General features: G+C 38.3%; 2 protein-coding genes and 1 long non-coding RNA gene across 4 annotated transcripts in view; 1 reads left to right on the top strand and 2 right to left on the bottom strand.

The window, feature by feature from the left end:
• The window catches only part of polm (polymerase (DNA directed), mu), a 9,901-nt gene extending 5,671 nt beyond the window's left edge, over window positions 1-4,230 (bottom strand). Inside the window, exons 1-6 of one of the 2 annotated variants that reach the window (XM_044173721.1) lie at window positions 3,980-4,230; window positions 3,696-3,891; window positions 2,454-2,619; window positions 699-797; window positions 399-569; window positions 231-302 (exon numbers count right to left, since the gene is read on the bottom strand). In XM_044173721.1, coding sequence (XP_044029656.1) covers window positions 231-302; window positions 399-569; window positions 699-797; window positions 2,454-2,619; window positions 3,696-3,883 — 696 coding nt within the window. In that variant the 5' untranslated portion in view covers window positions 3,884-3,891; window positions 3,980-4,230. Of the gene's footprint in view, window positions 1-230; window positions 303-398; window positions 570-698; window positions 798-2,453; window positions 2,620-3,695 lie in introns of both variants that reach the window. The other variant, XM_044173723.1, reaches the window with a different exon arrangement.
• Window positions 1-24,109, top strand: part of gnsb (glucosamine (N-acetyl)-6-sulfatase (Sanfilippo disease IIID), b) — a 24,650-nt gene extending 541 nt beyond the window's left edge. The window contains exons 2-14 of the mRNA XM_044173720.1: window positions 9,745-10,124; window positions 11,848-11,907; window positions 13,231-13,434; window positions 14,827-14,892; window positions 14,983-15,081; window positions 16,978-17,145; window positions 17,265-17,347; window positions 18,367-18,485; window positions 18,590-18,693; window positions 18,835-18,936; window positions 19,027-19,137; window positions 21,395-21,502; window positions 21,592-24,109. Of these exons, the coding sequence (XP_044029655.1) occupies window positions 9,745-10,124; window positions 11,848-11,907; window positions 13,231-13,434; window positions 14,827-14,892; window positions 14,983-15,081; window positions 16,978-17,145; window positions 17,265-17,347; window positions 18,367-18,485; window positions 18,590-18,693; window positions 18,835-18,936; window positions 19,027-19,137; window positions 21,395-21,502; window positions 21,592-21,741 (1,754 nt within the window). The 3' untranslated portion in view covers window positions 21,742-24,109. The remainder of the gene's footprint in view (window positions 1-9,744; window positions 10,125-11,847; window positions 11,908-13,230; window positions 13,435-14,826; window positions 14,893-14,982; window positions 15,082-16,977; window positions 17,146-17,264; window positions 17,348-18,366; window positions 18,486-18,589; window positions 18,694-18,834; window positions 18,937-19,026; window positions 19,138-21,394; window positions 21,503-21,591) is intronic.
• Window positions 10,379-13,214, bottom strand: LOC122865375. The gene is made up of 2 exons (XR_006375461.1): window positions 13,083-13,214; window positions 10,379-10,909 (listed from the first exon to the last, which is right to left on the bottom strand). It is a non-coding gene; the product is annotated as an uncharacterized LOC122865375 (long non-coding RNA).

Raw genomic sequence — 24,109 nt, 5'->3', positions numbered from 1 at the left:
CATACTGTTCCATTTGACAGGTTTTTAGAAGAGGTAAAATTGTGCTGTATTTCACAAGAAAAAAGGAAAAATGTTGAGTAATTTTGTGTAAGAGCAATATTTTTATCCCTTTAATTATCTGGTGACCCTTCAGATTATTCCTGGGACCCCACGGGAACTGGAGACCACTGTGCTGGATCATAAAATCTGCACTACCGCACTCAAGTTTATGGGCTAAACAGCTGACATACCTTCAGCGCTTTATACCGCTCGGACTGCTTTGTAGATTCAACTTCACTTGACGCTCCATTCTCCAAAATGTCCTACGAGTACAGAATAAAAATGGATTATTAGATCTTCTTTGAGTGTGATGAAGAGAGTTAGAGAGGAAGATTAAAAAAAGGACATGTTCTGCTGACTTTGATGACGCTGAGTGAGTGTTCTCCCAGACAGGGAAGCCCTCTGAGCTGCGTCATGTCCGTCGCCCGTTCGGGGAGAGCCTTCAACACGGCGGCGGCACGTCGAAATGCGACACCTCGTCCATCGTCCTCACTGAGCTCAGCGTTTTCAGCCAGGAGCGACAACGCATCCTGAGACAGAAAATACATCCTCAGTCTCTCCGCTCTTGAGTTTGAGACCACCTAGAGGTTTTTTTTTTTTTTTTTAACGTCAGTGTTTTAGGCGCAATATATGACATCTGTGTTTGCTGGGGGACGTACAGTGAGGATGGCGTTGTGGTCGTCCAGAGTGGTCCTTCTCTGACAGGCGTAGCTGGGGACGGAGAACACCACAACCTCTGCTTCATTGATCTGCTGCTCCTGAAAGACACAGAGGGACTAAACGGCCGGACTACGATTGAAATCCACGACCTGCATCCATCAAACTGCTAAAAGTAACATTTTGGACTTCAGTGAAAGATAAAAGTAAATATCCTTCACTTTGACTCCTCACTAATGTAAGTGAGTAAAGCTTTATTACACAGTTACGAAGTGCTTCACACACGTAAAATATAAATAGATAAATAAAGATATATTACAACACAAAAACAGAGCACAAACCAAAACATAGGACGGGGATGGAGCTCTATAAAAAGGCTTGCCTATAGAGATGGGTTTCTAGAAGCCGTTTGAAGCAGCAACGATTCAGCGAATCTGACAGTTTCTGGACGATGGGTTGGGGCTAAAACAGCTCGATCGCCTTTCGTTTTGAGGCGGGAGCGTCGGATGGATTAAAGGCCGAGATTTGAGGATCTGAGTGGTTGAGAATGAGGATTAATGTATTAATACATTATCTGAAGTATTATGTATAATTCCGAACAGGGTAGGACTGGATGTTACACCTTTTTCTTTTCTGTTTTTGCATTTATCAAGGGTGCAAAAAAACGTCAGCATAAAGGCCGGTTTTGTTTGCAGTCGCTTTCCATACATCTTCACTGTCTGCACTTCCAGGTGTGGAGGACCGCGGTTTTCTCTTCTTTTCCATTTCAGCCAATTTCATCTATCATTTTATCCATAAATAAACAATAACAGAATCAGAATCCGACTTTATTCGCTAAGTACATGTGAACAGGGAATTTGTTTGGGTGCAGGTGTCAGAACAGCAAAGTAGTAAAGAAATAAGATAGCAATAAAATAGAAAAATCAGATTAGCTAGCTGAAGAAGATAACAAAAAAGCGTAGTAAAACAATTGTAAATATTTATAAAAACATATACAAATACACAAAAGCAATATATGAAACTAAGTGTATACACTCAGTTGCCAGTTTATTAGGTACATCTAGCTTTAATTCAGTCTGATACAACAGTCCTGCAATAAATCCTCCCTTCATGAAGGTTATAATGTTCAGTTTGTGTTGAAAATGTTTCAGAGACGTGTTGATTCACCTGTATGGTCATTTTGGAGGTGGTGTTGAACTGTCCTGCGTTATACTGACAGGTGTTTCTATTATTTTGTCCACCTACATTTACATCAAAGAGGGTAGGCTAAATAACAGAAACACCTCTCTGTGTAATGCAATTATAAAAACCTGAACATTATAACCGTCATGAATGGAGGATTTATTGCAGGACTGTTGTATTAGACTGCATCAGTGTAGCTCGGTGTTCCTAATAAACTGGCAACTGAGTTTATATCATAAATGTATAATATTGTTAATTTCACATGTTAATTGCTACTGGAGATATTAAGGATTTCACAGAAATAAATAGAACTAAATTACTTTTTTTTTGCAAAATAACCTCTGAGTAAAATGTAAGGATTTTTAAACAATAATAATAATAAATAATGGGGCAGATATAGAAGGAGAAGTTAGCCTCTTGATAACGAGTCTGATACTTCACACCAATGTTTTTACTCCTGAATTTGCCCTTTAGAGGATTCTTCGAAGTTTGATGTATGGGCCTAGATCTCCTACTCAATATGGGTCCGATGCTAAGGAAAGCAGTGGACATGAGTCCTGTAAAGTGAAATGTACCTGTAGTTTATGTCTGTCCAGTATTTCAACGGGACGGCCTTCACGCATGCTCTCTGTGTACCAGCTGATGTCCAGAAGGTGAGCAGGTGTCCGGCCCTGTGAGTCCAGCCACGCCCTGACCTCATCGTCAGAGTTGTTCTCAGAAATTAAATGTGTGACACTTTTACTGTGAAAAGACAATATTCACAACAGAACGGCTAATGTAATGTACAGTCTGATGGACGTAATAAGATAATATACAAATACACAAAAGCAATATATACAACTACGTTTAGTTTACAGGATTCATTGTCTGCACAAAATTTCATTGGAATCCATCAAACAGTTGGTGAGATATTTCCAGAGGTGGAGGAAGTATTCAGATCCTTTACTTCAGTAAAAGTACTAACACCACACTGTAAAATGCTCTGTTACAAGTAAAAGTGCTGCACTGAACATGTTACTTCAGTAAAAGTGTAATCAGGAAAAATGTCCTTAAAGTATTCAAAGTAAAAGTACTCGGTGCAGTGCAGCGTCCCTGTGGCTGCTGTGCTGTTATATATTCTATCATCAGGTTATTATTCCTCGTGCATTAATGTAAAGCAGGATGTTGCTGCTGCAGCTGGTGGAGCTGGAGCTCATGTTGAACCGGTTTGTATCGGACTGCAGCTGATGATGCTTTTCATTCTGGATCCATCTGCCGATTCTTTTCTCCCTTGATCAATCGATCGGTTTGGAAAACTTGTGAAAACAGTGAGAAACGAGGACCCAGAGCCCCAGGTCCTTAGCATCGGACCATGTTGTTGTGTCAGACCGACAGTCCAAACCTCAACAGCAACGTCTCTTTCCAGAAATCACGACCCAGTTATTCAAGATAATCCACAGGTTTGTTGTGAGCAGCTTCATACAGGAACTATTAGTAGAAAGAAAATAGTTCCTACATGAAACTGCTCACAACAAACCTGAGGATTATCTTGAATAACTGGGTCATGATTTCTGGAAAGAGACATTGCTGTTGAGTTTTTCAAATGTATCTCTACGGCCGATATCTCCAAAACTCGACAACTCACACCAAAACAATCTAGATGGATAAACAGCACTACAGGTGAGAGGAGAAATATGTAGTTTTGATTTTGGGGTGAAGTGTCCCTTTAAGTACAGTACTTGAGTAAATGTACTCAGTTACTTTCCACTGCTGGTTTTCTCTTTTTTAAGCTACTTATCTGTACTACACTTCTTAATTTCCCTGCAAGTGTATCTTACCTGAACAACTCCTCCACCTGAAATCCTTTCTTTCGACCGAGCTGAGAGAGGAAAGCTCTTCGACTGGCTCCCATTTTTCTTTCTAACAGGAATAAAACAACCTGAGGGAACTTGGTTGGTACTTCATCTCCACTGCAGTCAGTCACAGCATTTGAGGGGACGACTTTTCTTCTCTTTAATGGCACCATTTTTCAATCTGTGGTTAAATAAGACGTTAAACCATCAGATAACACGCTGGTGTCACACATCTGTCATCATCCATCTCTTCTTTGTTGCTAGCTTACTTTATGAAGCTATTCATCATAAAATAGTAATTATTATTCATAAAATGCTACGCCGTAGTTAAGTTAAGGTGTCTAACGTATAACCGGCTTTATTTTCTGAGGTAGTTTAGTGGGAAAGGAAACAACTTCCAGCAGCAAACTTCTGAAAAGAGTGCAACCGGATGCAGCTGTGGCGCAGCGCCGGCTCCTCCTGCGCGTTACCAAAATAGTTCCGACTGGAAACAGTTCACGACACGCTCAAACTGCCCGGTATGGAAGCCCATTTCTGCCATTACAAAAAATAAAATGATAAAAAAAAATATTAGCTATGATAAAAACAAAAATGGTCATGGTAAGTCAAATTTTTGATGTGTTATCTTATATTTTGATTTACTACCATCTCATAATTCTGACTTAATGAATTTGACTTACCATCAATACTTTTATTTTTTTCATGCACAAGTTTTCATCTGTTTTTTTTTCTTGACGGAAACAGGCTTAATACATTAAATGCATTATACATTATATTATTATATCTGACATTATTAGATTGTTAATACTGATGCATCAGTGTTAGAGCAGCATTTTACTGTTGTAGCTGCTCGAGCTGGAGCTAGTTTTAACTGCTTTATATACAGTTAGCTAGTTTTAACTGCTTTATATACAGTTAGCTAGTTTTAACTGCTTTATATACAGTTAGCTAGTTTTAACTGCTTTATATACAGTTAGCTAGTTTTAACTACTTTATATACTGCTTTATATACAGTTAGCTAGTTTTAACTGCTTTATGTACAGTTAGCTAGTTTTAACTGCTTTATATACAGTTAGCTAGTTTTAACTGCTTTATATACAGTTAGCTAGTTTTAACTACTTTATATACTGCTTTATACACAGTTAACTAGTTTTAACTGCTTTATATACAGTTAACTAGTTTTAACTACTTTATATACAGTTAGCTAGTTTTAACTGCTTTATATACAGTTAGCTAGTTTCAACTACTTTATATACAGTTAGCTAGTTTTAACTACTTTATACACAGTTAGCTAGTTTTAACTATTTTATATACAGTTAGCTAGTTTTAACTACTTTATATACTGCTTTATATACAGTTAGCTAGTTTTAACTGCTTTATGTACAGTTAGCTAGTTTTAACTGCTTTATATACAGTTAGCTAGTTTTAACTGCTTTATACACAGTTAGCTAGTTTTAACTATACACAGTTAGCTAGTTTTAACTGCTTTATATACAGTTAGCTAGTTTTAACTGCTTTATATACAGTTAGCTAGTTTTAACTGCTTTATATACAGTTAGCTAGTTTTAACTACTTTATATACTGCTTTATATACAGTTAGCTAGTTTTAACTGCTTTATGTACAGTTAGCTAGTTTTAACTGCTTTATATACAGTTAGCTAGTTTTAACTGCTTTATATACAGTTAGCTAGTTTTAACTGCTTTATATACAGTTAGCTAGTTTTAACTACTTTATATACTGCTTTATACACAGTTAACTAGTTTTAACTGCTTTATATACAGTTAACTAGTTTTAACTACTTTATATACAGTTAGCTAGTTTTAACTGCTTTATATACAGTTAGCTAGTTTCAACTACTTTATATACAGTTAGCTAGTTTTAACTACTTTATACACAGTTAGCTAGTTTTAACTATTTTATATACAGTTAGCTAGTTTTAACTACTTTATATACTGCTTTATATACAGTTAGCTAGTTTTAACTGCTTTATGTACAGTTAGCTAGTTTTAACTGCTTTATATACAGTTAGCTAGTTTTAACTGCTTTATACACAGTTAGCTAGTTTTAACTATACACAGTTAGCTAGTTTTAACTGCTTTATATACAGTTAGCTAGTTTTAACTACTTTATACACAGTTAGCTAGTTTTAACTATTTTATATGCAGTTAGCTAGTTTTAACTACTTTATACACAGTTAGCTAGTTTTAACTATTTTATATACAGTTAGCTAGTTTTAACTATACACAGTTAGCTAGTTTTAACTGCTTTATATACAGTTAGCTAGTTTTAACTACTTTATACACAGTTAGCTAGTTTTAACTACTTTGGTGGAACTTCTTCACTGCTTTATTGTAAGGGGTCAGGTTGGGAACCACTGGCTTAGTTTTTAACAATGCACTGTATTTACTTTATGTTTTTAATGTAAAATTGTAATCTTTAAAATAACTAACTGTGGCTGTCAGATAAATGTAGTGGAGTAAGAACTACAATATTTCAACCTAAAATGTAGTGGTAGCAGGGGGAAATATGATAAGTAGAAAGTAGCATAAAGCAGAAATACTCAAGTAAAGTACAAGTACCTCAAAATTGTACTTAAGTTCTTGAGAAAATGTACTTTCCACCACTGAATGTGGCTGAACTGATAAGTATAGCTGGTTCTTCCACTATGAGCCCATCCCAGTACAGATGATGAGGATGATAAGCTGTTTGCAGTTACCAATAATAACCTCCACCCTTTCTGATGCACAGACTACCATCAGCTCAGCAGAACACCTTCAGCTGTTAGCTCATTTCATGGTTCGTCGAGCAGCAGGTCAGGCATGACCTTACCTACTGATTGCTACCTGCCTGTACAACACCACCTTAAACAGCTGCAGAAGAAACATGAACTAGCTAAATTCAGAGATTGTTAAGACATACAGATCATTTAATTCTCACTTCTCCTCATTATAGTGTTGGTCAATACAGATAAGCTGACTGAATAATCCTCACTGTACAATATCTCAGTATAGGAATGAATAATTTTCCAGAATTAGATATCATATTGATTTCTTGTATTTATTGATTGTTTCCCAATGTTTTTTTTTACATCATCTTTTGTTACTATTTCCATTACGTTTAATTCTGCTGCTAATTACATTGCAATTTCCCCTTTAAGGAACTATAGTTTGATGTTTTAGGAAATGCAATTATTAATTTTCTTGTTGAGAGTTAGATGAGAAGATTAATACCACTCTTAAGCCTGTATGCTAACTATGAAGCTATACCGCCAGGAGACGGTTAGCTTCAATTATCTTAATCCTTAATCCGAACAGTGTCGTCCAGGTTAGCCGTTTCCCCCTGCTTCCAGTCTTTTGCTAAGCTAAGATAACCGTCTCCTAGCTCTAGCTTTATATTATATTATTATATCTGAAAGTTGTATCAATCTTCTCATCTAACTCTCGGCAAGAAAGCTTTAAAGCGTGTTTCCCAAAATGTCAAACTATTCTTTCAGTATCTTTCTGCTATCGAGCTGACATGACAGGGACAAGCAAACCCCCGTTTTCTAGTCCAGAGTTACAAAAATCTGTCACAACTCAAGCCAACTCTCATGTCTGCTTTGTTTTCCCTGCCACAGACTAACTCTCCTGTCACTTCAGATCCCGCCACTCCCGTTCAGACTTTTACGCTCGAAACTATTGGATGGATTGCCATGAAATTTTTGACATTTTTGACTTTTCATGTAGCGCCACCAACAGGTTGACATTTTTGGTGCCATATTTTATTTTTTTAGTGGATTATCTCAACAACCATTAAATGGATTGCCATTAGATTTTCTTCAGATATTCATGGTGCCAAGAATGAATCTTGATGACTGTGGTGATCCTCTGACTTTTCATGTGGTGCCAAATGTTTGGTTTTGAGTCAAATATCTCAACAACTATCGGATGGATTGCCATGAAATTTGGTTCAGACATTCATGTTCCCCTCAGGATGAACTGTAACAACTTTGATAATCCCTTAAATGTTCATCTAGCGCCATCATCTGGTCAAAATGTTAATCTGTCCAATACTTTGGTTTATGACCAAATACCTGCAGAACTCTTCATCCATTCATCCTCAGCTGTGCGTTTAGTGCCAATTAGCAAATGTTAGCATGCTACCACGCTAAACTACAATGGTGAACATGGTAAACATTGCACCTGCTAAACATCAGCATGTTAGCATTGTCATTGTGAGCATGTTAGCATGCTGATGTTAGCATTTAGCTCCAAAGCACCGCTGTGTACAGCCTCGCAGAGCTGCTAGCATGGCTGTAGACACTTAGCCTTGTTTACCACTTACAGCTCACCCCTGACAATATCAGGCCCACCAGTACAAAGGAAATGCTCAAAGATTTGGTTGATTAGATATCAAGAGTCAGTCCTTATTATCGAGAAATATCTTTTACGTGTGAGAGTATGCTGTGAGAGATATTAGCCTCTGTGCGCCACACGGAAAATGGGTTGTATGAATTTCTTGGCAGCCAGAGTTCTCTAGAGAACCAAGAATAAGGTACGTTATAACCTCTTCAGCCCAAAGGAACCTTTGGTAAGTCCATCTTTACAAACTCATGTGGTTTGCACTGTTTAAACCCACAAATCTCTGTTTTAAATTCTACTCAAGAGCCAAAAAATCCCAAAGATATAAAATATGTCTGACTGAATTACAGGGAAATGTTCATAACATGACTTATTGCTCATGAAATCAATATTTTTTCATTTGATGTTATTAGAAATAGGAATGTCATCTTATTTTTCCATTTTGTCTTATGTCATATACTGTACATAGTATGCATAGAATGTACTCAGTCAAATGTATTGTGTATACTGTTTATTTAAATGTATGTATATATTTGGATTTTAATATTTAACTCAATAGAATGTAATACGTCAAACACTGAATTAAACTATTTGATCTACAGTAACTCTAAAGCTGTTTGAGGGAAATGACATAGAAATATTTGTGTTAAATTGGTTTCAGATCCTCCTTCTGTGTACATTTAGGTTATGTTTCTCTCGAAAACAAAACTACTAAAAAGATTGATAGGTTTAGTTTCCGTACAGAAACGCCAAAGAAATGATACGTGTATACATGTTTGAGGTAATTTAGAAACAGCATCGCCATTAAATCGTTTGATTATTTTTAAACTGTAAAATCTCCAACTCAACACATACCTTGGACACAATTCCTTAATATATTAATTTAAGCGACTCTTATCAAAAATGTTTGCCCGTGTTATGTGTTTGTAAAAAAAAAAGTAAAGTCTGAACATTGACCAATATATCGTTATCAGACTTTTAAAACTCTCAAATGTCGAAATATCGTTCGGGCTATGATTTATCTATGATTACATCTGACGACTTGATTAAAAAGTCAAATCAGTAAAATTAGTAAAATTGTAAATGGTAAAAAAAAAATTGTAAATGGTAAAAAAGAAATTTAAATAAAGGGCTCTCTCTATTGTATTGAATATAAAATAAAATGAAATAACGTAACATAATATAATAAAACGCATAGCATAATAAAAAAACGCAATGCAATATATTTAAATTTAATATATTAAATTAGTAAATTAGTAAAATAGTTTTTTGATTAATGGATCTCTATATTAGTTATAATATAATATCACAAGTTACTTTTTTATTAATGGATTAATGGATAAAATAAAATGAAATAATGTAACATAACATAATAAAACGCATAGCATAATAAAAACGCAATGCAATATATTTAAATTTAATATATTAAATTAGTAAAATAGTTTTTTGATTAATGGATCTCTATATTAGATATAATATAACATAACAAATTACTTTTTTATTAATGGATTTCTATGTATAATATAATATAATATGATATGATATAGGCTAATATAATATATTATATTTGTCATCATTAAATGAAACGTGTATTTATGTTTATTAAATGGCATTATAGTGCACATATAACTCAGTATCCATGCAAAGTTGTGCAAAAGTTGTCTGAAGTCCTTGTTGTACAACATGTTCTCAGTCTTCGCTCCTCCCACTCCGTCCGACCACGTGACCACCGACGCTCGTCTCCACTTCCTCAAAGCTCGCGGAGAGTCTGTCCGGCCCGCAGACACCCATTCAATCACCTCCTCCACCCCCGCTGCAGGAAACGAAACCGAGCTCCGCTTCAGCAGCAGCGGCGGTGTTTGTGCCTTGCAGGTGGCTCGGTGCTGTGGAGGACTAATGGCAGCCCCGAGGAGCCGAGCAGGAGCGACGGGAACCCGGCAGAGGGGACACCCAGCAGCCCTCGCACTCCTCACGCTGCTCACCTGCTGCGTCAGGTGTGCGGAACCGAGTGCCAAACCGAGCAACGTCATCCTCATCCTCGCCGACGACCAGGACGTACAGCTGGGGGGGATGGTGAGTTGAACCCTCCTGGAAAACACTTTATAATAATCACCTGTATTGATCCTAAAAAGACCTGTGAGTGTATGGTGACTTCTAATGCTCTTACCTGTTTAAATATACACCTGTGAGGGTTTATAGTGAGTCTATGATTGAGTTTATAATCACCTTATCATACTTTATACTGTTTTTTTTGGAGTTGGGCTGTGTAAGTGTACTGAAGGAAGCATTTTTTTTTTGACTGCTGTAACAATAAGTCGATCAATCAATTCAGTTGAAAATGAAACTGAATCAGCACTTTATTGATCCACGGGGGGGGGGGGGCAATTCAGCACAAGAGACTGTAGGTACAAACATGACAAAAGCAGAGCAAAGGAAACAAAACATTAGGAAAGCTACAGCATAAATAAAAAGTTAATTTAAAGTTATATACAGTTATAAAGTGAATACAGGAAGTAGAAAAAGCTGCTCTGTGAGGCTGTGCTCAATGCTAACAAGGATGCTAACATGCTGATGCTAAGCAGGTGTAATGTTTTACCATGTTCGTGATCATAGTTTAGCGTGTTAGCATGCTAACACTTGCTAATTAGCAATAAACACAAAGTACAGCTGAGGCTGGCGACGTCATTATCGTCACTGGATGCTGGAGGAAAAGCCGGAGGCTCGCCAAGAGTCCGCAGGCTTCATCCTCTGGGGATCATGAACGTCGGAACAAAATTTCGCGTCAATCCACCCGATTAGTTGTTGAGATATTTGAGTCTGGACCGACAGACCCCCATCCCTCGAGCCAGCTCGCATGGCTAAAAGAAAAAACAATACAATATATGAAATAAGTAAACTATATACAATACAACTTTGATAATCGATTAATTGTTTTAATAATTTATCAAGCAAAAAAATGCCAAAATTCTCTGGTTCCAGTCTCTCAAATGTGAAGATTTCCTGCTTTTCTTTGTCTCGTGACGATAAACAGATTTTCTTCACTTTGTTTGGACAAAACAAACAATTTTGAACTCTGGCCTCTCAATTTTCTGACTTTTTTTTTATAGACCAAACAACTAATTAGGGCTGAAACAATTAGTCGATTATTTATTTTATTTGTCGATCAACAGAACAACGTCAACAATTCAGATAACTGATTAATAATTTCAGTGATTTTTCAAGCAAAGATGATATAAATGTACTGCTTCCAGCTTCTAAATTGTGAAGATTTGCTGCTTTTATTTTTCTCATATGGTGGTAAATTAAATATCTTTTTTTTTATTTTGGACTGTCGGTTGGACAAAACAAGATATTTCAATACATCAGCTTGTGTTACGGGAAACTGTGATGGGCAATTTTCACTATTTTCCAATATTTTATAGATCAAACGGGCTGCAGCTAATGATTGTTTTCATTAGCGATCAGTCTGACGATCATTTTCTCAATTAATCAGTCGTTTGTGTGGTCTATAAAATGTCGCAACATGGTGACTGAGTGTAAAACGGCCATCTTCAGGAGCAGATTACAGTCTGAGAAGGCGACATGTCTCTAGAGGAGGATCACACGGCAACTAACGAGCTCATAATGTCTCTGTTAGTGCTCGTAGACATACTCGGCTTATTATTTATAGAGCAATTAATTCGAAAAAGTTTGTTTTGTGCTTTTGGACGTGAAGCCGGGCTTCTCTCTGGGCTCATTTGCATGATGGGAGTCGTGTCACTTAGCGTTTCTGTCTGATCTTGTTTCTGTTCTGCAGACCCCGATGAAGAAAACTAAAGCCTTAATAGGAGATGCAGGAGCAACATTTGTGAATGCCGTGAGTACATTTACCCAGTGGTGGGAAGGGAATAAATACATTTACTGTGTTTTACTTGCTGTAATTAAAGGTCCAGTGTGGAACATTTAGGAGGAGCTGTCGGCAGAAATGGAATATAATATTCATAAGTATGTTTTCATTCGTGTTTAATCGCCTGAAAATAAGAATCGTTCTGTTTTCGTTACCTTTTAGAATAAGCAGTTTATATCTACAGAGGGAGCGGGTCCCCTTCCACGGGGGCCGCCATGTTGCACCGCCATATTTCTACAGTAGCCCAGAACGGACAAACCAAACACCGGCTCTAGGTTGGGCCTTTCGCTTTTTTCGCGAGTTTCATGGCCACCGTAGTTTCTCCTATACGCTTGGAAGGGGAGGGTGAGGCGAGCGGTGTTCAAATGGTTGCAATCTGCAATTTCACCACTAGATGCCACTAAATCCTCCACACTGGGCCTTTAAATACAATTTATAGGTACTTGTACTTGAGTATTTCTATTTTATGTCACTTTATACTTCTACTTCACTAAATTTCAGAGGGAAATATTGTACTTTTTACTCCACTATATTTATTTGTAGCTACTTTTCAGATTAAGATTTTACATTAAAAACACAAGATAAGTTTATAGAATACAACACTTTGTTAAAGATTAAACCAACGTTTGCCAGACTTTTTGTCTTGTCAGGCCCTTGGTCATGTTTCAGATGTCTGAGTTGTCAGCACAGTTATTTACCCTCTAAACGTCTCACGTGGTTTCATTTAAATAACTTTTTGAGGCCCAAATTATCTAATGTTTCACAAAAAAGCAAAGATTAGGGGAAAGTCCAAAACATAAATATACATTTGTGTATCCGTTTCTTCTTCTTTCGTCTCCCATTAATCATCTCGCGACCCCTCAGATTTATCTGGTGACCTTTGGAGGGGCCCGACCCCTAGTTTGGGAACCACTGGATTAAACTAGCTAAATGTATATAAAGCAGTTAAAACTAGCTCCACCTCGAGCAGCTACAACAGTACTTTTACTTTTAATACTTTAACTACATGAAGCTGATAATTCTGCTGATGTTCTTTTACCAAAGTAAGATTTTGAATGCAGGACTTTACATATTTTTACATTATTGTTTTGCCACTTTTACTTACGTAAAGGACCTGAGGATCTTTCGTCCACCGCTGCACTCACCTGTGATTTCACGTGTTGTTTTAAAATGTTGAAACTGAGTGAGTTACACATCCTCCTCTCCGCTGTCGTGCTTCTCTTTCGACATCTTTTTTTATCCCTCTGTTCCCCTATTCTCGTCTTCCTGCTCTCGCTTCCTTCTCCTGTGAAGTTTACAGTCACGCCGCTGTGCTGCCCCAGCAGGAGCAGCATTTTGACGGGTCAGTACCCCCACAACCACGGGGTGAGGAACAACTCCTTGTCTGGGAACTGCTCCAGCCCTCTGTGGCAGAAAGGCCCAGAGTCCGAGGCCTTCCCCATCTACCTCAGCAAACAGAAGTACCAGACGTTCTTCGCCGGGAAATATCTTAACCAGGTTTGAACGCATATAAAGCAAAAGACACTGACTTTTTTGCAGTTTAAGTTCTGGGTTTGATAAATGGTGATTTTTATCACTGTCACTTGTTTACAACACTTCCTGTTTTTTTTTTTTGACATGTGATTGAATAATCCAATCAGAAGTTAGGAAGGCAGTACTTGACTATAAACCAAAGAAGTACATTCAACCCAAAGATTACAAAATTAGTAAATACTGTAAATAAACTTTTAGTGGCAACTGCATGAATCAACTTTTCCCCTTTTTTTTTTTTTTTTTTTTTTAAATTTAAATTTCACCTAAATTACAACAGTGCTAAGAGTCTGCAGCCGTGCTAGCAGCTCTGTGACGCTGTGCCCTGAGCTAAATGCTAACACCAGCATGCTAATGCTCACAATGACAGTGATAACGTGCTGATGTTTAGCAGCTATAATGTTCACCATCTTATTTTAGGGTGTTACCAAAGCACTGGAGAAATTTATAATTGAGATATTTCACTCAAACCAGAAATGTCAACCTCATGGTGGCGCTAGACGAAACGTCAGGTGATCACCAAAGTTACTAATTCATCCTGAGGAGGATCGTAAGTGTCTGAACCAAATATCATGGCAATCCATCCAGTAGTTGTTGAGATATTTCAGTCTGGATTGAAGTGGTGGACTGGACATTGCCATCCATAGAGCCGTGCAGCTAGCGCTTCACCAGCATCTCTTTCCAGACACAGTGTCCGTGGTGCTCAGCAGAACAATTGTGGACATTTCGAAACAGTTGTTACCTTTTAAAATCTTACACTTACATAACTGTGTTTTTAGAAGAAATACATTTTAAAAGTGTGACACCATAGTCTCGGGAACATGTTACGAAAGCAAAAAAAAAAAAAAAAAAAAAGTTTGCTTGACTAGACAAACTCATTGCAAAATGTTTCAGCAGAATAGCGTGAGCAGAGAGAGTACCACCTCCATAGCAGAGTATGGAGCGCCATACAACATTGTAAACAACAGCAGTTGTTGTCCATGAGAGTGCCACACTTCTAAACTGAGAACTGCATTTAAACTTTTTGTTCATGCTGGAGAGTTTATCTAAATCCTGTCCAAAGCTTCCTGCCACAACAGATCAACAGAGACAAAAAAAACATGGGACACAATATTCCTGTAACGCACTTCCAAGCTTCGTTTTTGAGAAATGGAGTCATTTTATAAACGACCCAGTCTTTTTGTAGCCATGCTAGCAGCTAGGGATGACTGAAATAACTCAACAACTATTGAATGGATTGCCATGAAATTTTACAAGGATGTTAGCATTTAGCGTTTGGTGCACCCTCACAGACCTGGTGGCGTGACTGCAGACTCTTCTTACACAATTTCTGATTTCTCAACTTCTTTCTGCCATCAGTACGGTAAGAAAGACGGAGGAGAAGTTGGCTTTGTTCCACCTGGCTGGGACCAGTGGCACGCGCTGGTGAGTCTCACAAACATACGTGTAAACACACACACAAATACTACATTTCCAAGTACTTCTGTTGTCACAGCCTTTGCTGCGTGGTTACAGGTGGGGAACTCGCAATACTACAACTACACACTTTCAGTCAACGGCAAAGAAGAAAAGCACGGAGACAGTTATGAAAAGGACTACCTCACCGACCTCATAGTAAGTAGTAATCGCCCTCAGCGCTGGGTCTTGAGTGCAATGACTTCTTGCTTGTACGAGCCTGTGATCAGCAGTATTTCACGCACTAGGACATCTATAGGGACATTTATGTACGGATCTATGGGAAGATATACAGCTGTTTACCTCCAAACTGTCTGAATCAGCTGCTGTCATAGAAATATATAAAATGTTTAGTAAGTCTTTGTCTGCCAGTCAGCAGTGTGAAAGGTTAATCATCAACAAGAAAACAGGCAAATATAGGTAATTTAGTTTGTCTCATTATTTACATTTAGATATTTGACTGAGTGAAGACGTTTGGTTTCTTTGTGTATTTATTTAAATGTGTGTAGTCTTCTGTTTCATGCCACTGCTTCATCAGGTGACACATGAGTCTTTCTGCTTAACCAGCTGTTTAACTATTCTGCTGTAAATATAGTTAATGAGAGCTGAACTTTCTCTCGTCACAGTGGTGCAACATCAGCATAGCGTAAGCATGTCAGGTATAATGTTTATTGGTTCAATGTGTTGGCATGCTAACTAATTAGCAAAAAACACAAAGTACAGCTGAGGCTGATGGGAATGTCATTAGCTTTGCAGGTATTTAGCTATAAACAAAAGTAGTGGACAAATAATGTTTGACGGCGCCAGAAGAAAAGTCAGCAGATCGAAGTTATTACATTTCATCCTGAAGGGAACATGAATGTGTTTTTATCCATTTTCACAGCAATCCATCCAATAATGGTTGCGATTTTTTAAATAAAGAACTAAAAAGTCAACCTCATGGTGGCGGTAGAGGAAACATCAAAGCATCACCAAAGTTAGCAGGATTCATTATCTAGGAACCATGAAAGTCTGTGCCAATACATCCAGTAGGGGTCACCAGAGTCATTAAAATGTATCCTCTTGGGACCTTGAATGTCTGTTGTGAATTTTACAGCAATCCATCCAATAGTTGTTGAGATATTTCACTCTTAACCACAAATGTCATCCTCATGGTGGCGCTAGAGGAAAAGTCGGGTGAACACCAAAGCCAGTAGGATTCATCCTCTGGGGAGCATGAACGTCTGAACAAACTTTCATGGCAATCCATCTAATAGTTGTCTATTTCAATCTGGACCAAAGTGGTGGACTAACAAGGCCATCCCTAGAGCCATGCTGCTAGCATGATAGCGGTGGAGTATTAATAACAGATTTTAGGTTAAAACGGGGCTAAAAAGGTGAGTTTTTAAACAGTCGTCGTCAGATTTAAAGAGAACAGCGTCACAGTCTATATTTGTTTTAGCTTTTGTACGGTAAGCAGCAGAGAGGGTGTGGATCTACGGGCTCTATCACCTTTTATATCTTTGCCACGAAATAGTGGTTGCGAATATTTAAGCTGTTCAGTATTACAATAAATCTAGAACTGAAACTAAAATAAACTAAAACCAAACTGAAACATAAATTAAAAAAGTCTGGGGGGGAAAAAATGAAGAATCTACTAAAAAAAAAAAAAAAAAAATCTAAACAAAACCAACCATCTAGTTCGTCGGACTTATTGACAAGAAGTTTCATAATTTCACAAGACAGTTGAGTTCATTTCCGAGCATTGAAAAGACAGATTTAATGAAGTGTGGGACGTGGAGCATTAGTCACATCTAAAAGCATGTGTTTAGCAGCCTGTGGCCAGTTGTTATTACACATCCTGGGGTGATAATGACTCACACATGCAGCAGATGCACAACCCTCCCCGTTCGTGCAGCTCACTTAGTGTTTTGTTTCCTGCTATCTGATCCCGCCTCTAACAAACAAAGACGCTGTTGTTTTCTCTGAGTTTCCGTCTTTGCCTCCCCATCTGTGTTTTTTAAATAAAATTTTGCAACAGTCGCGTATTCAGTCTTGGCTTGTTCCTCGATCCAGACGAACCGGTCCCTTCACTTCCTGGATGACAGGAGCCCTCAGCATCCGTTCTTCCTGATGCTCTCTCCTCCAGCCCCCCACTCCCCCTGGACGGCAGCACCGCAGTACCAGAAACAGTTCAGCGACGTTAAAGCCCCTCGAGACGGGAGCTTTGACAAACCAGGGAAGGTATGTCCAAGTTAACATCAAACATTATTAAATATGATAACTGTTTTGTTTTTTTTTGTTAGTCTTTCCAATGAGTCTCTATTTGTGTGTGTGTGTGTGTGTGTGTGTGTGTGTTTCAGGACAAACACTGGCTGCTGCGTCAGCCTATCAACCCCATGCCAAATAGCTCACTCACATTTCTGGATAATGCGTACAGGAAAAGGTACAAAGGCTACACATTTCACTTTTAGGCTCTAGAGATGGGAATCAGAATCAGAATCAGAAATACTTTATTGATCCCCGAAGGGAAACTCTTTGTTACAGCAGCTCGCCTTTACGTCAGTGCACACAGGAGAAAGTACTAGAAAACAATATGATACACTATAAACACTATAAAACAGGTCAGAAATAAATTAAGTATCATGTCGGTATAAGTATAAGATAAACTAAGTGTCGAGTACCAAGTGGGTTTACTGGTTGATGATGAAAGTACAGTATAGAATACAATGTAACTAATTATGTAATAAATAATAGTAATAAGTGGAGGTAATAATCAGACACCGGTTCACTACTCTGGTTCAGATAAGGTATAATGTCATATTGTGGAGGGACATGGTTTACCGAAAGTCTTTATTTATTTCGTTTCTCTAAGAATCTTTTTCATTAGAATTTTTTATTTTTATTGATTCCACTCAAATCACAGCGATAAGCAGCTGTTTTGTCAAAACTAAAGAGGTGACAAAATAAAGAAACGCAGCAGGTGGATTAACAAGCTTTAACACATTTGTCCCTTTGCTATAGACAGTTTATTCATTTTTCAAGGACAGTTGTGTTAAGTGCTTGTTTTATACCTTCTTACAGTGAAAGCAGACAAGCTAGCAAGGCTACCGAAAGTTGGCCTTGCAGGTCACGACGGTCCCTCGAGAGTCCCACTTTGAGAACAAGACAACATAAATCTGTTTAAATTCTACGGCATAAATGGAAAAAACTGATATGGTATCAAACATTAAAGTGACTAGTCAGTTCTTTAAAAAATGTCATAGTTTGCCTTATAAACTTGTGTTTTAATACTTTATATTACATATATTTCTAGTCTTGGACTCCTTTTTATTATATTTCTTTTTCTAATTCTTATTTTTACTCTTATTTCAGTTTTTATTCGTTATGACTATGCTATGTTGTGTGAGCATGTGGCCATAAAAAACCTTTTTAAACAGTTGTAAATGATGATCTCTCCTGCAGGTGGCAGACGCTGTTATCTGTGGACGACATGGTGGAGATGCTGGTCAAGAAACTTGAGAGTATAAAGGAACTGGACAACACCTACATCTTCTACACCTCCGACAACGGCTACCACACAGGTCTGAGCGTGCTCAGTCCGTCCTCTGGTCCTCAGATGATTTAATACAGTGCATTTCCTGTCTGTGTGCTGCCTCGCAGTAAACACCTGTCTTCACTGTTCCAGGTCAGTTCTCTCTGCCCATTGATAAAAGGCAGCTGTATGAATTTGACATCAGGGTCCCGCTCATGGTCCGGGGTCCTGGCATCAAACCAAACCAGAAGCTGCAGGTCACAAGCAATCCTCCACTGATACACACACACACACACACATTTTTGCTTGCATCTGTTATAAAATGCAGATGTGTGGCTGTAATTCTTGGTTTCAGTTTGTTTTTTAATAATCTTTTTTATGTTGTATGGCTCCTTCAGGCTCCAGTGTTAAACATTGATCTGGCTCCCACCATCCTGGACATATCTGGGGTCAACCTGTCTTCTGTGAATGTGGACGGGCAGTCTTTCCTGTCTCAGATGGTCAGACGTTTCTTTAAATGGTCCTAAATGTTACTTTTCCCCCAAACTTTAATAACTTAAAAAACTAACTTGAAATTCTCTGACTATTAGGCTCCATCATTGCGTAATGGCACTGCACGTCCCTTTTTCCTTGTTGAATACACCGGGGAAGGACACCCAACAACAGATCCTGCTTGTCCCAAACTAGGCCCTGGACTGTCTGTGAGTGTCTACCACAAGAAAAGACTGTGCCAATGATAAGTTTAACTAATTGTTCAAGTCATTTGTCAAGCAAGAATGCCAAAATATTCTCACCACAAGGTATATTCAGTAGCTGTTCTGGAGCTTTCTATCGTATCGCATGATCTTAAAGTGCTCGGAGGAATGGAAATTTCAATATCTACGATTACATGATAAGTGGGTAAACTCCATCTGCTGAGGAAGCTCGTGTGATATGATTGAAAGCTCCAGAACAAATACTGAGCAGGCAGTGGTGGAAGAAGTATTCAGATCTTTTAGTACCAATACTACAGTGTAAAAATATTATTATTGTTGTTGTTGTTAAGTATTAGCATCAAAATATACTTTAAAGTACCAAAAGTAAAAGTACTCATTATGCAGAACGGCCCATTTCAGAATAATGTATATTATATTATTGGATTATGATTAATGATGCATTAATGTGTTCATCCCTTTAATGTTGCAGCTGGTGAAGGTGGAGCTGATTTTAATTTCTTAATCTATAATCATATAGCATGTATTAACTGATTTATATTTTGTATTAATAATCTGAAAAGTAACTAACGTAATACAAAATTTGCCTCTGAATTGTAGTGCAGTAGAAGTATAAAGTAGCATAAAATGGAAATACTAAAGTAAAGTACAAGTACCTCAAAATTTAGGAGTAACAGTAACACACAAACGGGACATGGCACCCGCCTAGTGGCTAAGTTTTAAAAAAACAAAACTGTATAAATACAACTGACCTATCAATAAAACGGCAATCACAAGTGATGCACCTAAAAACAAGACAAATACAAAAGGCAGTACATATGAAATTACACAAATTATGTTTAAAAATACATCCAGTATCACAGAAAACACTCGCTCAGCACTTTTTAAACTTACTAAAAACATCAAACAGGGTGTGACCTTCAAACTGAAGTCTGATTTGAGAACTCGTCCCGGTTCGAACCAGCCTTATTAATAAACTTGTTAATCCTGTTCCTGTCGTCGGCAGCGATGTTGTCACCTCAGCGTAGAGCAACGTGCTTCAGATCCCTGAGGACAAACAACCCCGATTATCCTCTTTTTAAACGCAGCACTAACTGAAGGTCCACTTACAGTACTGGCTTTTTTCCAGAGCTTTCACTTGCATCGCTCAAATGTCAGATGTCCACTGAGGAAGACCATGAAATGCATTTGATAGCTCCAGAAAAAAGCAAATGAGTGGTAACCTTTTTGGTTTAAGATTTTGTTTTTGCCGAACTACTATCTCCAAGGACAAGTTTAAGTTTTCACACTGAACAGCTTTAATGTTTTCTAACCAGTTAAGTTTAATTTTGACATGAAACACACCCAGATATGTGGAAACAATTAGAACTGGCGGCAAACTTGACATCATCCAAAGGCGGCGTGTGTGTGTCCTGTAACTGCGATCAGCAGTGCGTGTTTCACAGTGGTGGAGGAAGTATTCAGATCCTTTACTTAAGTAAAAGTACTGTGAAAATACTCCACTACCAGCTAAAGTCCTGCACTCAAAACCTTTTATTTAAGTAAAAGTATGTAAGTATTATAAGCAGAATTTACTTAAAAGATGAAAGTAAAAGTCGTCCCTGTGCAGTAAAGCGCTCCTGTCAGTGTTTTATTATATCTGATGTTTCTGGATTCATATTCCTGCTGCATTCATGTGTGTGTTGCATTTTGCTGCTGCAGATGTTTCAAGTTGAGCTCATTTTAACTGCTTTATATACTGTTGGGCAGTTTAATCTGCAGCAATGCATCATGGTCTATAAGATCATTACGTGTTTGCAGCGTCGCTGTCCTGCGAGAACCACGTATCTCTAAAAAGTCGACTTTTCATGAGAGAAACAGCCTGTTTTCAGCTCTGTGACGATGCGTTTTCATCGCAAACATTCAAAATCACCACCGATACGAGGTTTTCACTGGACAGGACATGAAAAACTGTAATCTGTAAAGTGACTAAAGCCGTCGGACAGATGTAGTGCAGTAAAAAGTCCAATATTTGCCTCTGAGATGTGACGGAGTAGAAGTATAACGTGGCATAAAATGAAATACATCCCACCGCTGATGTTTCAAAACATGAGGAAGGAAATGCATTCCTCAGTCTTTTATGGCCTGCGTTCCTGCGGTAGGCAGGGGTGTGCGTTTAAACTTTGCCCTGGAGTGTTACTAGTGGTTTTAATCTGAAAAAACAATGGTTCGTTGCAGCACTAACCCAACACTTCATTTTCTTCAGCAATGTTTCCCAGACTGCGTGTGTGAAGACGCCTACAACAACACCTACGCCTGCGTCAGGACCCTCAGCGAACAAAACCTACAATACTGCGAGTTTGCAGACGACGAGGTACAGCATGACTGTGTTTGATCACATGTATGAGTCAGTCTGTGGAAACAGATGTGAAGCTCAGCGCCTGTCCTTCTTTGCGTCCCCAGTCGTTTGTCGAAGTGTATAACATGACGTCGGACCCCCATCAGCTGGAGAACATCGTGAAGAAGGTGGACCCAGCCATCCTGCAGGCGATGAACCAGCGACTCATAAAGCTCCAGTCCTGTGAGGGCGACAGCTGCCGTAACTTAAAGTAAAGAGGAGGCAACAAGCTTCAGGAAGCTGGCAAACACGAGTATTTTATACTCTGTGGAAGGTGGGGTTGGTTTACCGGACAGTTAGGCAACTTTTACCACAAGTATGATAGTTGGAGTGGCCTTTTTTTCATAACAATGTTTCCTACTGTGAAATTTTGACATGTCTCAGAGGGAAAAGCACAAGTGTAAATAAAAAATAAAAATAAAAAAATGAATGATGGCTGAATTCTATTTAGCTGCTTCAGTTTCAGCGTCCTGGTATTGTGCATGCTGGCTCACTGTCACTCTGTCATGGTTGACTGGGACACTTGAATAGAACAGAGCCATCGTTAAAGGAAAAGTTCGACATTTTGGGAAATTCGCTTTCTTGCTGGGAGTTAGATGAGAAGATTGATACCGCTCCCATGTCTGTATGCTAAACATGAAGGTGCAACCAGGAGACAGTTAGCTTAACGTAGCATGAAGACAAAAATCAAAGTGTAAAATACGCTTATTCACTGTCTTACTGGGAGTTAGATGAGAAGATTGATACCGCTCTCGTCTGTTGAATATGAAGCTACAGCCAGCAGCTGGTTAGGTTAGCTTAGCTTAGCACAAAGACTGAAAACGGGGGGAAACAGCTAGCCTGGCTCTGTGCAACAGTAACAAAGCGTGACTACCAGCACCTCCTAAAGCTCAGTAATGAACATGTGACATCTTGTTTTTTTTTTTTTTTATCCGTACAAAAAAACCAAAGTGGAAAAGCGACTCTTCGCCGTTTTTACGGGGGTTACGTGCCCGGGCTATTTCTTGACCGTGACCGGTAACTTCCTGGAGTTTCTGCTGGTTGCTGGGCAACGGGTCCCGACCAAGAAATAGTCTAGCACGTAACTCCCGTAACACGGCACTGTGTTGTTTTCACACGTTTTTGTACAAACCCACCACCAGAAAGCGAATAAACTTATTTCCCAAAATGTCGTACTTTTCCTTTAATGCTATGTTTAATGTCACCTGTGCCTTTCCTACTATGACAAGTCAAAATGTCTACTGTGAAAAATAGCTATTTTTTTCTGAGCTGTGCTCATATATATATCTCCTACTTTCAAGAGTTTATTATATTTTCTTTTAAGATAAACTCCTTGCCCAGTTTCTTATTGTGCAGATTGGACTTACTGTACCATTCTGTAACGTGTGTTTGCATATAAACTGTGCTATAAACTTTTGTTCTTTACAGTGTTCAGGGTTTAAAATGCCATCTGAACATTTTACCAATCACAGAAACACAAAATGTTGCTAGTATTTGTCAGATGTGTAGATTGATAGTTTTGTTCTTAAACAATGATGCACAGGTAGCTGTCATTAATCCAGTCATCTCTAAAGGAATAGTTCAACATTTTGGGGAAATACGCTTCTTTGCTTTTTTTTGCTGAGCATCAGATAAGAAGACTGATACCACTGTCATGTCTGTCCGTTCCATATAAAGCTATCACCTGCAGCCTGTTAGCTTAGCACAAAGAAATAGTGGGAAAGGGGGGGAAACAGCTAGCGTGGCGCTCTTCAAAGGTAACAAAATCCACCTACCAGCATCTCTCAACCTCAGTAATCAACACATTAAGTCTTGTTTGTTTAATTCATACAAAAACTGAAGTGTAAAAACGATCATTTGCAATTTTAATGAGGCTCACAGTATGTGCGGGACTGTTTCCTGGGCGGGGCGCTGTTGCTCGGCAAGAAATAGTCCAGCACTGTTACCTTTTTAGACAGCGCCAGGCTAGATGTTTCGTTATGCTAAGCTAAAGCTAAGCTAAGCGACTGCTGGCTCATACTACATATTTACTGTACAGATGTGAGAGTGGTATCAGTCTTCTCATCTAACTCTCAGCGAGATTTCCCAAAATGTCAAACTGTTTCTTTAAGGTGAACCTATATAGTATACAGCTCTGTTCTCTTAAGTAGTTTTATCTCTGCAGCACTTCGAATGAAACAAGTTAAGACAAAAAGTCCTTCTCGAATGGACTCCATTTGTTTGTTTGTCCGATTATTGCTCCAATTTTGTGCCTCAGATTTAAAGAATGGACACAGCTTTTTATAATTTTAATCCTGATGTTTGGTTATTACAATATTTTACACAGAGTATTAATGATAACATTTGTTAAAAGCCTTTTTTTAAAAGTGGAAGACGGGAAAAAGTCCTGTGATACTTTTGAGATGTGTTGACGTTTTGTAATTGGGAGGACTCCATAAAGGGAAACGTCACACGGTAACGTTTGAAATGAACGCTTTAATCCTGTGTGCCTTGTATTTGCACTGACAAGGCTCATGTGCCTTAAATGTGAATGTAATTGTACTGTAATGAAATCAATTAAAAATAAATCAAAAGAAGAATTTC

Source organism: Siniperca chuatsi, linkage group LG18 (genome assembly GCF_020085105.1).
Source record: "Siniperca chuatsi isolate FFG_IHB_CAS linkage group LG18, ASM2008510v1, whole genome shotgun sequence".
Lineage (NCBI taxonomy): Eukaryota > Metazoa > Chordata > Actinopteri > Centrarchiformes > Sinipercidae > Siniperca > Siniperca chuatsi.
This window is presented reverse-complemented; position numbering and strand designations above follow the sequence as displayed.